This window comes from Coturnix japonica, chromosome 4 (assembly GCF_054131305.1).
Source record: "Coturnix japonica strain WE chromosome 4, WE-NBRP24, whole genome shotgun sequence".
NCBI classification, from domain to species: domain Eukaryota; kingdom Metazoa; phylum Chordata; class Aves; order Galliformes; family Phasianidae; genus Coturnix; species Coturnix japonica.
In genome coordinates, this window is record NC_140666.1 from 68,336,897 (window position 1) to 68,351,788 (window position 14,892).

The window sequence follows — 14,892 nt, forward strand, 5'->3', positions numbered from 1 at the left end:
CATGCAGGGACTTTATATATCAATCATGTTTAATTAAAAGATAGAAGTGGCAGTTAAGACTTTCCAGCAAAATAACAGCCCATTAAGTAGTCTTGTTCTGCTTGTTTTTCCCCCTTCCACGTGTAATCAATTCTTTTTCCAAAGTATGTTAATACCTCTTTCTGATAGAAATCTCTACAGATTTCTTCCCCCATGACTACATTTTAGCAAGGATTTAAATATCTTCTTATTGCATTATTCGGGAATTCTTGATTTTAGCAGCTGTATTTCAAGTTTAGCTATTTTACTGGAAATACAGAGCTAAATTTGGCATTCAAATTGACTTATTCAATAAAAGCACGTGAATTTAATATCATTTATTCTTCCTTCATATCAGGGACTCTCCATAGATGTGTGAGCTTTACTTAAACATATAAAGCATATGTACATTGTTACATATAGTTACACCCATGGCATATAATAACAGTTGATGATAGTATTCACAATTAAATTTTATTTATTAAGTCAGACACGTAGTTATGTCAAGATTACAGTTTACCCATTTATCCTCTTTCTTTAATTTTTGTTCCATAACAAGATAATATGTAGTCCGATTTGGTATTAATTGTTGTGTATTTTGTTAAGGGATGTGACATATAAACAAATCTTTTGTTAAAGAAGCAAAGCCAGATCATCCTAGTTTGCGTATTCACAGTCATTATCAAACTAGTTTATCTTGATTAATCAAAGTAGATCTTGAGGAGCAGTAAAACGTCTGACAACCTCAAGCCTGCCTCAGTTTTTACTGAGTTTTTTCCCCTCAAAGGCTGCTCCCTCTCCCAGCACAGAAGACCCTGTGAAATGACTCATATAATTGCAGGGAAAGTGAATATTGTAAGAAGGGTGAGATGTGCTGGCTGCCTTTGCTAGAGATCGGACCTTGGTAGATGAGCTCCACCGTGGTCCCCTGGTGCTATACCATGAGCAGCACACAGCTTACAACACCCACTCCTGGCTAGCAGACATCTCCTAGTGCAGGGCAAAGGCTGCAGCAGAATGCTAACCTGATGACCAGTCCTAGCTGCTGTGAGAGCTTGAGACAGGAAACAGCTCTGTCTCATTCTCGATGTACAAGACTTGGGAGGTCTGCTAAGAGCAATTTGATCGATTCTTTTTCCCCCCTACTCATAGGCTTTGTATCCATTGATCACCTGCCTGTTGTGTGTCAGTCAGAAACAGTTTTTTTTAAATAACTGGCACGTTTTCCTGCAGAACTGTTTGTCACATCTAAAGGTAAGAGTCCTTTTCAATTCAGAAACTTGCAAATCTGTAGCGTTTGTTCCAATATGTTCTCAGACACCTACTGCCAAATAAATAGAAGTACTTAACTATTTAAAAGGACACTGTCATTTAAAAAAAATCATAATGTCTTAAGTCTCCATTAATACTAAACCCTTTATGATGTTATGTAATTCTGGAAATGGATATCTCCCTCATGGGGGCCTTCAGTTTTGTTGAGCAAAATCTACAGAAGTATCTGCTAATAAGTGCTGTCATCTATTAGAGAAAGGACAGAGTGTAATTTTTTTGGTGAAGATTACATTTGAGAAAATAATTTGTCTCTTCATTTACTGAAAGGACAGAAAATGAATCAGTAGTTCAGAAAATAAATAATGTCTACAGCTTGTGATGTGTATTTTCCATGTAATAATTACAGTGTCCCTTTAACCTTGTGGCTTCAGTTGATAGCATCATAAACAAAAGTTGATTGATAAAATGTAGAGATTCTGATACTTTAAAATTGGGGATTTCTTTTCAAAAGTTACTTACAGTATTAATTGTTGTACAGTTTCTTTCCATAATTTTGATTAACATAGTTGATGATTTTGCCTAAGTATTGATTTTGATGATTTTAATAAATTCTATGATTGACTTTCACAATATTCATTCTGGTTAGGTATGGGTGGTGATTCCAAACCTTATTAGTAAAATACATAAACCAGCATGAAGTCTAATGGAAACAGGGTTAGCTGCTTGGATTGTTAAGGATCATTTTGTTTTCATGACATCTTTCACACTTTTCTGTTGCTTGTTGGGTTTTTGTATATTTTTCATCTAACATTCTCTTGCAATATTTGCCTGGATTTTTATGTTGTTTATTTTGCTTACAGAGGCTTCTTTTGGTTTTGTTTTAAAGCTTTTTAAAAAGCTCTTACAATTTAGGAATTGCATTTTTTCTGGCATAATGTCCATTGCTGGTAATGGATGTATTAGAACTATAAAAGCCAGTGAGTTTAACTGGTGGCATGCATTTTATATATCTTTTTTAGTTTTGTTAACTACTAACAGCTTAACACGTTTACTGTAAGGCTCTATTCAGCAGAAATTTTGTGTATGAATTTCTGCAACTCAGAATTCACAGTGTCCTGATGCTTTGCCATCAATGAGTTACTTAGGATGTTTTCAGTGTTGCTTTAATCTGGCCTATCAAATACTACAGGGTTTGGTTGTTGTTGTTTTTTGGGGGGTGGGGAGGTGCCTAGCTTATGCAGAAACCTTTCTGAGGTTAATCTTACTGTCTTCCTGTGTCTTGTGAATGAACGTGTTCCTTTGTTTCTCAAGCTAATTAAATGCATGCAATCTGTAATAAGTAATCTCATTAATTTATAAATCTGAATTTCACAGCAGTTTAGTCTTTTAGGTTTCCCTTTCCCCATTTTATTTCCTCATTTTCTAGTCACTAAAGTTATTTATTTGCAGTTATTAAGTATGTAAAACACAATCAGGATTCCATACCCATCATCTCTAGCATCTTTGATGTTATTTAATGAAGTAATGCAGACAGTTACTGGGAAATAGTTTGGAGTGCTAAAGAGTTTCATCTAGCCCCGTGACATGGAGGAAACAAGAGAAGTTAAGAATTGCAACAGTGATAACACCAGGGCTTTGTCACAGGGATGCTGGACAATGAACATAAGCCGAAGAGGTGACACAGGCTGTGAAGTCACGGTGCTCAGTTCATTCCATCATGACTGCCAGGTGCATTCTTTTGCCTGGCAAGGAATGCCCTGAGGCCACACTTCACTGGGGGAAAATTAAGCCATGTCCCATTTCTGTGGGATGAAAGCTCACACCTTGACAGTCTCTCCATAGTAACTAGTGCACTGTGTTCATACCCTGTGGTATTTCAGTGCACTTACTTCATTTGGAAGCTAGGTTGTCCTTGATAACACTCCTGAAGGTACTCTGAATCCTGATCTAGCAAGATTTATTGTCCTTGTAAACTGTTTGCATTTGGTTTCAGCACATTCCTGTGCCAGTTAGTTATCCTTAGAGCGGCCTTAAGTCTGTGGAGAAAACATCCCAGCCTTTCTCAAAGAGAACAGCCTAGGGCATGATTTCTTTTTCTTTCCTGCTATTAAGCTGTTAACTGCTATAAGGAAGGCTTAAATAGCTCTGGGCCTGGACCAATGCAAATAACAGATAAGTGAGGAGTAAGAGTCGGTTAGGACCGGGAGGCTACCAAATAGAGTCCCTTGGCATATGCAGCTCTGACCTTGATCCATGTGTTAGCTGGGCTGCCTTTGTAGCTTTGAACTCGGGAGAGCTAAGTGTCTTGAATTTGTCCAGCAGACAGTAACACCAGCCAGTATTGCAAAATCACTTTGCCTGCTTTTCTGACTAGTATCTAGATGAAATAGTTGTATCAGATTTGTCAGAAAACTGATTCTTGAGTGAAGTTGAACTCTGGTGTCTGTACCACATCTTACAGAGAGAGAAAGGAATGTACAGGAACGTACATTTGCAGCCACAGAAAAAACAGTATTTCTACTGAATAGAGTCCTTAGTATACAGCTATCTGTTGTTTTTGTGCTTTTTTTCATCTAACATGCATGTGCCTCCCATTCTCATGTTTGTTATGTTTTGCTGTCTCACATTGCTTTATTTAGATGCCATCTAACAACAGTATCAGAAAACAAATAGAAACACTGCAGGTGAGTTAATATGTTGTTATAACTCAGTGAAATGTTGCTTTGTCTTGTGTAAATAATGTATTTTGTACTTTTTTATGTTAATCATTGTTTTTTGTACTTTCCTTTCTCTGTAAAAAATGCTCTTGGCGTTGTTAAGAAGCCACAGGACACAGAATGTTTTGAAGGTCTTTTCTTCATGATAGGGAGTAAAGGAGAAAGTCAGAAAACTGATATCAGTTCGTCCTAGGGGATGAGACTTTGTCAGGTTGCATATCAATATTACACCTGGTTGCCCTGAACAACAATGCATGTTTCCACTGGCATTAAACTACATATTCAGATATATGGGTTTTTTCCTGTTAATTTGTTCCAAAAAAATGTCTTGCATGTGAGCAAACTTGAAAGCATTTTCACAATAAAAAATGTGAAACTGATTTACTGTAACAACTTGCAGTGCACTAACTTGAAAGACTTTTACACTGTTGGTTTTGCAGGTTTTAAAAAGTAGGAAATGTTTTAGTTCAGAACAGAAGAAAAGTTTAACATCAGTATTAAAAAGTACTTTCTTCAGTAAGTGACTACATTTGACTAACATGGAAAAAATGCTGTTTTGTTTCTTGCCTTCATTGAGATATGTTTCATTGACTTGTCTTTGATGTGTCATGTAAGACCATTGTAGATTTGCTCTTATTTTTTTTTTGTTTTATAACTGAGATGCAGTTCTTGAAAGTTTATTCCATAGTTTTCTGACATCGTTTATCCATGTGAAAAGTTCTAGGATTTGAAAGAGAAAAAACAAACAACCCACAAAAGAGAATGCTTTAAAATCTGTCACTCATCAGCTAAAAAGGCTGAAATGTAGTCAGGTTGTGGGGCTACATAGACTTGTTTGCTGCATTCTATGTGCAGTAATCTTGAGGAGGAAGGGAAATACTTGCATGTTAACAGCAGGTATACAATAAGTGTGCCACAAGTAGACCAAACAAAAAGCTTTCCAGTGCTTAAGTCCACGAGTACTGCTGCATTTTTGATGTTCTTGCACTTTTAAAAAGTGAATGTCTATTCACATTTTGCTTTTCTGACAAAGGAGCAAGCTTCACCAGAACCAATCAAAATGATAAACCTTCTCAGCTATGGAATGTTATAGACCACGTTACATAAGTGTCTGCTACCTACACTTATTTTTATTTCTTTTAATTTTGGTTTCCTTCTGGGCTGTAAATTATTTTCCCTCTTTGAATGATCAGATATAAGGAGACCAGAGCATTACTCAAGTGGGTTATTATTAGTAAAAAAAGAGAGTTCTAAATGCTGCATTATGGGTAGTCTTTGTTAAAGCATGTACAGAGGAATTCATAATCTTAATTTGAACATAAAGAACCATTGGTCTGTAGATAAGCTATGATTAATAATAATGTAATTGAGATTTTGGGGTGGGGGTGGAAGGGTGGGTGGTGGGAATGGACACAGTTTAAGTTGGTTGAAATCAAAACTATCAGAGTCTGTTGCAAATTTACACTCTACTTGTCCTGGAAGGACTAAGTAGCAGTGCTACTCTGAACCACTGGCTTGTGATTGAAGCCACAAAAAGTGAAATTAATTGTGTTCAAGCCATCAGGCAGAAACGCTGTGTCTTGAAACAACAAGACTTCACTAGACATGGGAAAGAATCTTTTTTTTTTAAACTGAGACAGAGCCTAAAAAGTTCCAACTGGGAGTCACTTATTCCCAGATCATAATACTAGTGGTGAATTCCAAGAGTCCCATTGAACACTCCAAGATTATAAATACAGTGAGCATCCTTAGCTAAAAAAAGAGGTTACTGCGGTTGGTATGACAAACGTTATTGTCACTCAGTGTTCTGAACAGTGAAACAGCTAGAAGGAGCGAAGCTGAGCTCCTGGAAGAAGCTTTAGGATGAAAAAGAATTTCATACCATGCATAATTTATTAATGCTTGCCCTGCACTCTTTTTCTTCTGCACCTGCTACTGTCTGCTCTCACAAACTGAATACTGGGTCTTAGATGGGCTTTGTGCCTGATCCAAAGCAGCTACTCCCATGTTTTACAGAAAACTATTAGTTAGTTTGCTAAAAAGCGGGTGTCCATTGCTTTCTAAGAAAAGTTCTTTGAGGCAATATGCTCTTGGTGTTCATCCTGAGGACTGTTAGTTAATCTTCTGCTTCCAGAGTGAAAGGCATGTAAAGCAATGTGAAGTTAAGTATTTAAGTACTATAGGAAATACGCAATGCATGCTTGGTTTTAAATATACACAGTAAAACTTATAGTCAGTATTAAACATGTCAGCTTTCATTCTTAAAACAAGTTGAAACTATTCTCAAAAGTCAGGAGAGTAATAGTATGATTTCCTCAATGTCTCGCAGGCAACAGTAACTGTATTTTTCTTCTGTTTTACAGAATAAAGATCCTAAAATGTCCCGAGTTGCACTGGAATCTTTGTATAGGTTGTTGTGGGTTTATGTTATTAGAATAAAATGTGAAAGCAACACTGTAACTCAAAGGTAAGTTCATTGTTCAAGGGGTTCTAAGTTGTTTATTTTTTCCATTGGGATGTTAAAAAAGATCCTGAAGTCACCTTGGGGATGAGCTTGTTGAATAAGTAGAGGAACAAAGACTTCTTCTTAATAGAGAAAACCAGAGGAACTTTTTTAGTTTGAAGAGGAGAATGAAGACAGTCCACTCTCCTTTTTATATGTATGATGACGTAAGTGGAGGGAGAGATAAAAAGCAGGAAATTTAGTTTACAGGCACTACTAATACTGTAAGAAATAGAATCCGAAGTGTCTGTCGCTAAGTGCAGGCTGGAAATGAAAAGAATGAAAAGACGTGTTTTTACAAAGTAGCACGGTAAGAATTTGGAGTGGTCATTCAGCATTTGCTCCTCCTTCTGACTGTTACTGGGTAGCTCAAAACCAAGATTTTGGTCACAGTGTAAACTAACTCATTATAATGTTCCCTGCAACAACAGAGGGCTGTACTTCAAATGGGAGGTGCTGCCTTCTGTGTCACGTAGGAGTCAATCCCACACTCCTTCAGATTTGAATCCCAACAAATAGGCTATTACAAAAAATTATTCTTAAAACAGGTTTTTGACTTTTTGTGTTTGTTTCTCGATTCTCGTAGTCGTCTCATGAGCATTGTATCAGCACTTTTTCCAAAAGGATCACGTAGCGTGGTCCCACGAGACACACCTCTGAATATATTTGTGAAGATTATTCAGTTCATTGCTCAGGTAAGAAGATATCAAGGTAGAGACACAGTATTATGAGCATTATTTGTAAGAAATGTAAATTATGGGCTGTTTTTTGAAATATTTGGAGAGTATGATATATTGAATACAACTTCTCCAAATAATAATATTTATTTCTTCAGATATAATAATTCATTTCTTCAGATAGTGTATTTTTCTTTATATATATATTTTATATATATATTTATTTATATATATATATATATATTATATATATATATATATAATATATATATTTATATTTTTATATATATATATTTTTATATATTTTTTTTCTTTATATATATATTTTTCTTTAAAGTTCAGTAACTGGTTTGTAAATGTCATGATTAGTATTTACATTTGTATTGCTCTGTAACGGATGTACACTAATATACTGAGTGTATTCTACTATAATATATTTATAAGAGAAAAGTATCAGAATGTTAATATCCATTTGTATTCAGCAGGGAGTTTAGCCTCTGTAGGCTGGAAAAAGAATTGCAACATGTATGTTAGTGTGTAGTTCCTATTACATTGCAATTTGTATTGTTTTAGCTGCTCCTGTTGTCTTAATACCAAAATGTAGAGGGTGATCCCACAGGATCTCGTTCATCTGTAACCTTATAAATTAGACTTACTCTTTTCCATCTTACAGATAGCTTGTCTGTGCTTCAGTTTCCAAAATGACCTACTTCTGTTTATACAGCGATAAAACAGGAGACAAAATCCATTATGCTCTGTTTGTTTTTTCTAGGGTTCTTCATTTTAGCACTACATTTTAATTATTTTTTATTATCAAATATTTGAACCTGTAAAGCAGCCTAACTGTAAAAGCCTGTGCTTTATTTACTTTGTTCCTTTGCCTTTGTATCTGAATACACATTTTAATGGTGAATTCTTCTATTGCCTCCTCATCCTCATTTCAGAATGTGTGTTTTTTTTCTTATATACTGTGATAAACAAATGAAGAACTGAAGTTCAGCAAAAATTAAATGCTGAAGTTTGTGTTCTTTGACATAGATTTTCACCAAACTGGGTACAAGCAGAGTTTTCAATTTGACACTTCTGCTAATGAGATTCCAGGGTCTGAAACCAGGCATTCTCAGAATGAAGTAGATGTAATTAGTAACCTACTGTGAAAACTTTATTTAACTATAACTCAACTGTCATCAATAATAAGAGCTGCCTAACAGAAGCAGGAATAAAATATGCTTTTCAAAGGAATGTTCAGTTGACTCATGGATCAGACTCATTTGTTCCATTTTTCCTTCTAGCACATATATTACATTTCTGAACTTGTTCAAGAACTGTGCTGTATTCATAAAAGAGAAAGAAAGAAAGAAAAAGAAAACAGAAAAATACATTTGTTAGGCCAATTTTAGTTTCGTTTTTTTTTTTAGTTGACATCTCTTGTACAGATCGAAACTGAAGTCCAATAGTATATGAACATTCAAAGAGAGCCTGAATGGTAATGCAAAAAGGAGCTAATCTGAGATTCCAAATGCAACCTTAATTGATGTATTTTCTAACTCACACGGGCTTTACCGGTGTATTAATGCCAACACAGTGTATTTTGGCATTTTACTTTTAATATATTCTATTAAAGAGTGTTAAACTGTATTACATTTTTTAAAGAGTTCTATTAATTTGTAACAATATGTAAGAAAAACATGTATTTTAAAACTTTTTAAATATCATTTTTGGTTTTTTAAACTTCTAAGGCATGATACCCATGGCCTATAAGGAAGAAATTAAGCAATGCATAGAAAGATAAAAACAAGAGTTTATGTATAAACCTATTTTCCTTTGTAGGAACGCTTGGATTTTGCAATGAAAGAAATAATATTTGATCTTCTTAGTGTTGGAAAATCACCTAAAACCTTCACAATTAATCCAGAGGTAAAACAAAGTTATTACTTGCATGCAGTGGGAACAGGGTGTTGTGGTGAAGTTTTTGGAACTGCAGTTAACTATTTTTGAGCTGACATTAAAGCAGATTAATGATTATTTTAAAAGATAAAACTAAAGAAATAACTCGTTGTTACTAGTTAAAGAAATAAACGGTTGTGTAGAATTGCTGTTCCATGTGTGGTGAGTAAGCCAACAAAACTACTGCTGTTTCAAATAATTGCAGCTGTAAACCCAGTATGTGTGGTTGTGTGTATAACCTAACCACAAAGCCTTTATTTCAGGGACATCATACCCAGGTCTTAGAAACTCAGTGTACTAGATGAGATGTATAAATGTCTTTCTTCAGGGTATCATTCTTATGATTCATATTGACTCCTTTGATGCTGTTTACTCTAAAACATCAAATATATTAGTCCATTCCAGTTTTGTTGACTGGAATTGGTTATGTGAGGAGGCATTGAACACTAAAATTTTGTTCTTGATACTTTCATTACATTAATGGGTATTATATTTAAATCATGCCTGTCCTACTAAAGCTGTCTGCCTACAGAGGGAAAATGCAGTTTGTGCTTTGCCTCAGCTGTGTTACTACAATGTTACAATTCCTTTTGTTTTCTACTTCTTTTTTCTTCCCTTTTTTGCTTTTGAAGAGGATGAATATAGGCCTCAGAGTCTTCCTCGTCATAGCAGATAGTTTACAGCAGAAAGATGGTGAACCACCAATGCCAACAACAGGAGTTGTTCTTCCCTCAGGAAATACTCTGCGTGTGAAGAAAATTTTTCTTAATAAAACACTGACAGATGAGGAAGCAAAAGTTATAGGTATGTACTGGCCTTTTGGGATTTTACATTCCAATACGTACAGATATGTTCTCAGTTATTCTCAGATAGTATGTTTGTGTATCTTTATATTTATTTTAACTTCTATGGAGAATTTAGTGGTAGCATGTTTTAACATGATTCCTTAGAGAGAAGCTGTAGACAATATTGAAATTCTTGTGTCCAAGACCAGATCTGTGGCTTTTTTAAAAACTGTTTTGCACTACTGAATTAATGCACAACATACTGAGATCAGTTTGGTAATTGGCATGGCAATTTGTTCCAAATTTTTTCCAAAATACATACAGCTGCATTGGAGTGAGATATTTTTTATCCCTTTGTTTGGTTGATCTTCTGCAGATGAAATAGCCGTCTCTAAAAGATGGTTTCAAGCTAGAACTAAAACACTCAGAAATGAGAAAAGCAACTAATTGTTACTTCTCTGTTTGTTCTTCCCTGAAGGAAACTTCTGCTTTCATAAAATACCTCCTACTGCTTGCTTGATATGCTTCTTTTCTTTCTGATGCTTAAAATGAGTCTCATGACAGGTTTTGTACAATAAGAAATTTGTCCTAAGCTGAATGTGGTATATATTTCAATAAGAATGTGAAAAATAAGTGAGAACGTGCAATAGTGAAAGAGGTGATTGGAACTGTTTGCCTTTTCAGGAATGTCAATATACTATCCTCAAGTCAGAAAAGCTCTGGACAGCATTCTTAGGCATTTGGACAAAGAAGTTGGAAGGCCCATGTGCATGACTAGTGTGCAAATGTCCAATAAAGAACCTGAAGATATGATTACGTATGTATAAAATTCACTGTCACATTACCTTGTTTTATTCTTGTGCTGTAATGTTTCACACTAATGCATTAAAAATTTAGGCTTTTTATTTGAATTTTAAATTCATTCTGATTTTATTAATGCTAAAAATTTTCGAGTACCTTCTTAAGTTTTGACTAAAGATTAAAAATCTTCATGATATACTGATGTGGATTTTCCTGTTGTTTTGTTGTTTATAAATTGGTTTCATAGGGGTGAAAGAAAACCTAAGATAGATTTATTCAGAACTTGTATTGCTGCTATTCCAAGATTGATTCCAGATGGTATGAGCAGGACTGACCTCATTGAATTGCTTGCAAGGTAAGAGAAACGAAATAACTTTTAGTGAATATTTCTTCTTAAAAGCTTCTTATATAATGTAGAGCATGTCAGAGCACTCACTGTAAAGTTCAGTTCCACTGCATACAGATCGATCCCTCTTATTCTTGCCTGCCTTCAGCAGTTGTGTTTGCAGATAGGTAGTCTGAGCATTCAGTGAGAACACATAGTTGGGATATGTGCGGGCAGCCTTTACTTATTACTGGAGCAATATTTTTTCTTTTCTGTTTATTTATTTGTTATATTTCATTTTTTAATATAGTTTTGGTGTAGGAGAACAGTTCAGCTTAAAGTTTTGGAATTACAAGCTTATTTGCGTAGAGGGTATTGAATTATACATATGTAAATGGTAGTTAATGTGGGCAAGAGTAATTAAGGTTTTTGTAATGCTTTTTCTTCATAGAAGACAGGAAGCATTGAAAAACAATAACCTGTACATCATGAGATACCTTCACACTATTTCTAGCAGGGTCTTGTCTTAGCTAGTTACAAATGTATTCAGTGCAGAGAATGCATCTTGGTGGAAGTATTGTGCATTGTACAGTAAGGACAGAAGACAGCATCAAACTTTAATTCCTAAAAGCTGGTTAAGAACATGTGATTCTAGGGTTGATGAAATTGGTGTTTTTTCTAAACAGGCTGACAATTCATATGGATGAAGAACTTCGTGCCTTGGCTTTCAATACACTTCAAGCGTTAATGCTTGATTTTCCAGATTGGCGAGAAGATGTACTTTCAGGATTTGTATATTTTATTGTGCGTGAAGTGACTGACATCCACCCAACGCTTCTTGACAATGCAGTAAAAATGTTAGTGCAGCTCATAAATCAGTGGAAACAAGCAGCCCAAATGCATAATAAAACCCAAGATTCTCAGGTACTTAAATTAAAATCCTTTGATATGAAAACATAATTTAATCTATATACAGTTTTGTTAGTATCCTTTTTTTTTAATTAATTTTTTTTAATTAAAGAATTAAATAAATAAGAATTCAGTTTACTTTCTTACAGTGTTGAAGATATTTAGACCTATCATTTTATTTTTTCACGAAAGTTTAGTTTAATATTAACTACCCTCTAAACACTGGTTAATTGCCACATTTTTCTTTACATCAAATTCAACATGCAGAATTGGATATATTAAATAGCAGTTTTAAAACAGCAGAGCTAGCAAAAAAGTACCATTTTCCACTAAAAAATAGAAAAGTGGTGCAAGAGTTGTAAGAAATAATTCTATACAATATTAATTATGAGAGAGTTGTTTACTCTTTTTAAATTTTGCCTTCATTGCATCACTTACGTGAGGAAGTAAAATAAGGACTTTCTTGTGGTATTTGGACTGAATTCAGAGGGAGAAAAAAAACAAGCTAGCTGATATTGTGCCATTTTCACAATTTCAAATATGGCAAGTAGACAAGACCTAAACATCTTGTGATTAATTCTGTCATCACTAATAATGACACTATGATTTGTGTTTACTTTTTCCTTTATTTGTTTAACTTCTGTGGTTATTTCTTAGCGTGGTGTCTCCAGTGGGGCTGCCCATACCCTTCCTCTGGAAAGGACCCTTTATTCCAACGTATTTCATGTGGTGGAAGGCTTTGCTTTGGTCATTCTTTGCAGCACAAGGCCTGCAACGAGAAGATTAGCAGTCAGCGTGCTTAGAGAAATAAGGGCCTTGTTCACACTTCTAGAAATTTCTAAGGTAAGAGTTGATTATCCATCCATCTAAATGCCTAATATCTTTTTACTTGAGTTTATGATTCTTATGTTTTTTTGTTTTGGTTTCTTTTGGTTTTATTTTTTTTAGAGTGATGATGAATTGGCTATAGATGTAATGGACAGACAGAGTGCTTCTATCCTGGAGAGTTTCATACATCTTACTGGTGCTGATCAGGTAGGAGAGGTTTTATCTTAAATTGGAGTGTAAGAGAATGTATTTCTCTAAATCTTTTGGTATTTGTTTTAAATCACAGTGTCATTATATTCAAGCTAATTTTATCAACAGTTTATCAACTGTTTATCAACCCAAAAAACCAACCAACCAACAAAAACAAATGGGGCCTCCAAAGCTATTTCTTAAAATAAAAATAAGGAATGTTTTGAGGCTGACAATATCATTGTATGTTTTCTGATCAATTAGGTGCTTACCACCTCACAGACACACACAAACACACACTTTTTCTGTTTATTTTTTATTTTTTCTTTTCCTCCATCTGGTTCTACAGGTTACAAGTTAATCGAAGGAAAGACTGCTGATTTTTCTGTCACTATGCAGTGTCTAACAAGCAGTGCTTCCTTTAGCCACAATGAGAGCATTATACATAGCTGAATAAGAGTTGAATTCCCTTGTTACATATTTATGGCAAGCAATTAACGGTTGAAGAGAAGCTTTGCTGTGTTTAGGCTTAGGAAATGAGTTGTATTTCAGTAGTAAGACTTTAAGAGTCTGGAATCTTTTGGAAGAATAAGTCATCATGAGTCAAATGCCATTTTTTTTTTTTTTTTTTTCCTTTTTTTTCCACTTAATATTTATTTCCTTTCCAATGTGTTTCTGTCACTGCCCATATTAGAAAATTCTCTAAAACAGTATGAATTAAGTGATGTGTTTTAATTATACCTAAATGTGGCTTTGACACTGACATTTCAGAATGAAAATCTAACAATGAAAAAATATTACTTAATATGTACAGAAATTAATTGTGTTTTGTTTTGTTTGTTTTGTTTTGTTTTTTAATGCATACAGACTACTTTATTATACTGTCCCAGTTCAGTAGATTTACAGACTTTGGCTGACTGGAGTTCCTCTCCAATCAGCCACCAGTTTGACGTGGTCAGTCCATCACATATATGGATATTTGCACATGTGACGCAAGGCCAAGATCCGTGGATTATAAGCCTTTCAAGTTTTATGAAGCAGGAAAATCTTCCAAAACACTGCCCAACAGCTGTAAGCTATGCTTGGATGTTTGCTTATACCAGACTCCAGATGCTGTCTCCACAAGTGGATATAAAGTAAGCTCATTTCTAAAGGAGATCCAGTTTAATTTACTCGTATTCTTTAAAGATTTATAATCATTCTAATGCTCTAATGTTTCGGTGAGGCAGTGCGCACTCCTAATATTTCTGTGGATTTCATTCATCTTCATATAACAAAAAGTTAGAGTGGTTCTATTTGGAAAAAAAATATTATCTGCTGTAAAGGTTAATTCATGCCATAGGCAATATTGTAGCTCAACAAGTTTGACTATAAAAGCATACATTATTGATGTACAAGTATGTTCTGAATAATTCAGTCTGTATACTGTGTTAACAGTTGCAGAAATAAAGATAAGCAATTTAAAAATGAATTCAATGCAGAAACAAAACCTTGTAGGCATTGTTTACTATATTGAGCTTTTTTTTCCCTTTAAATAGCAGCCCTATCAATGCAAAGAAAGTGAATACGACTACAAGCAGTGACTCCTACATCGGCCTCTGGAGAAACTACCTGATTCTTTGCTGCAGTGCAGCATCTTCTTCAAGCTCCTCTACTTCCACTGGCTCTGTGAGATGTTCCCCTCCCGAGACGCTGGCGTCTACCCCTGACAGTGGTTATAGCATCGATTCAAGAGTAGGTTCTTCTAATGATTACTGTAAATACTGCAACTACGTTTTATTGCAAGTAGAACCACTTGAGGCTTACAACATTCTTAGATGCTTAGAAGGCTGTGTAATTTGTCTGAATATATGTTTACAATGTCTTTTTGCATTTGTTTTGGATAACATTCAGTTTGTTACTTCCAGCCCATACCGTAGTG

General features: G+C 34.7%; 1 protein-coding gene across 21 annotated transcripts in view; it reads left to right on the top strand.

Annotated features, from left to right (window-relative positions):
- FRYL (FRY like transcription coactivator) overlaps positions 1-14,892 on the top strand; it is a 139,044-nt gene that overhangs the window by 73,729 nt on the left and 50,423 nt on the right. For 12 of the 21 annotated variants that reach the window (XR_014945977.1, XR_014945978.1, XM_085547204.1 and 9 more), the window contains 13 exons: positions 1,171-1,272; positions 3,930-3,974; positions 6,371-6,474; positions 7,097-7,205; positions 9,018-9,104; positions 9,767-9,938; positions 10,604-10,736; positions 10,968-11,075; positions 11,732-11,969; positions 12,612-12,797; positions 12,903-12,989; positions 13,839-14,107; positions 14,510-14,705. Coding sequence is in view for 19 of the 21 variants with exons in the window: in XM_085547204.1 (XP_085403330.1) it covers positions 1,171-1,272; positions 3,930-3,974; positions 6,371-6,474; positions 7,097-7,205; positions 9,018-9,104; positions 9,767-9,938; positions 10,604-10,736; positions 10,968-11,075; positions 11,732-11,969; positions 12,612-12,797; positions 12,903-12,989; positions 13,839-14,107; positions 14,510-14,705 (1,836 nt within the window). In the remaining 2 variants the exon portion in view is untranslated. The remainder of the gene's footprint in view (positions 1-1,170; positions 1,273-3,929; positions 3,975-6,370; positions 6,475-7,096; positions 7,206-9,017; positions 9,105-9,766; positions 9,939-10,603; positions 10,737-10,967; positions 11,076-11,731; positions 11,970-12,611; positions 12,798-12,902; positions 12,990-13,838; positions 14,108-14,509; positions 14,706-14,892) is intronic. The other 9 variants (XM_085547208.1, XM_085547213.1, XM_085547209.1 and 6 more) reach the window with 1 other exon arrangement.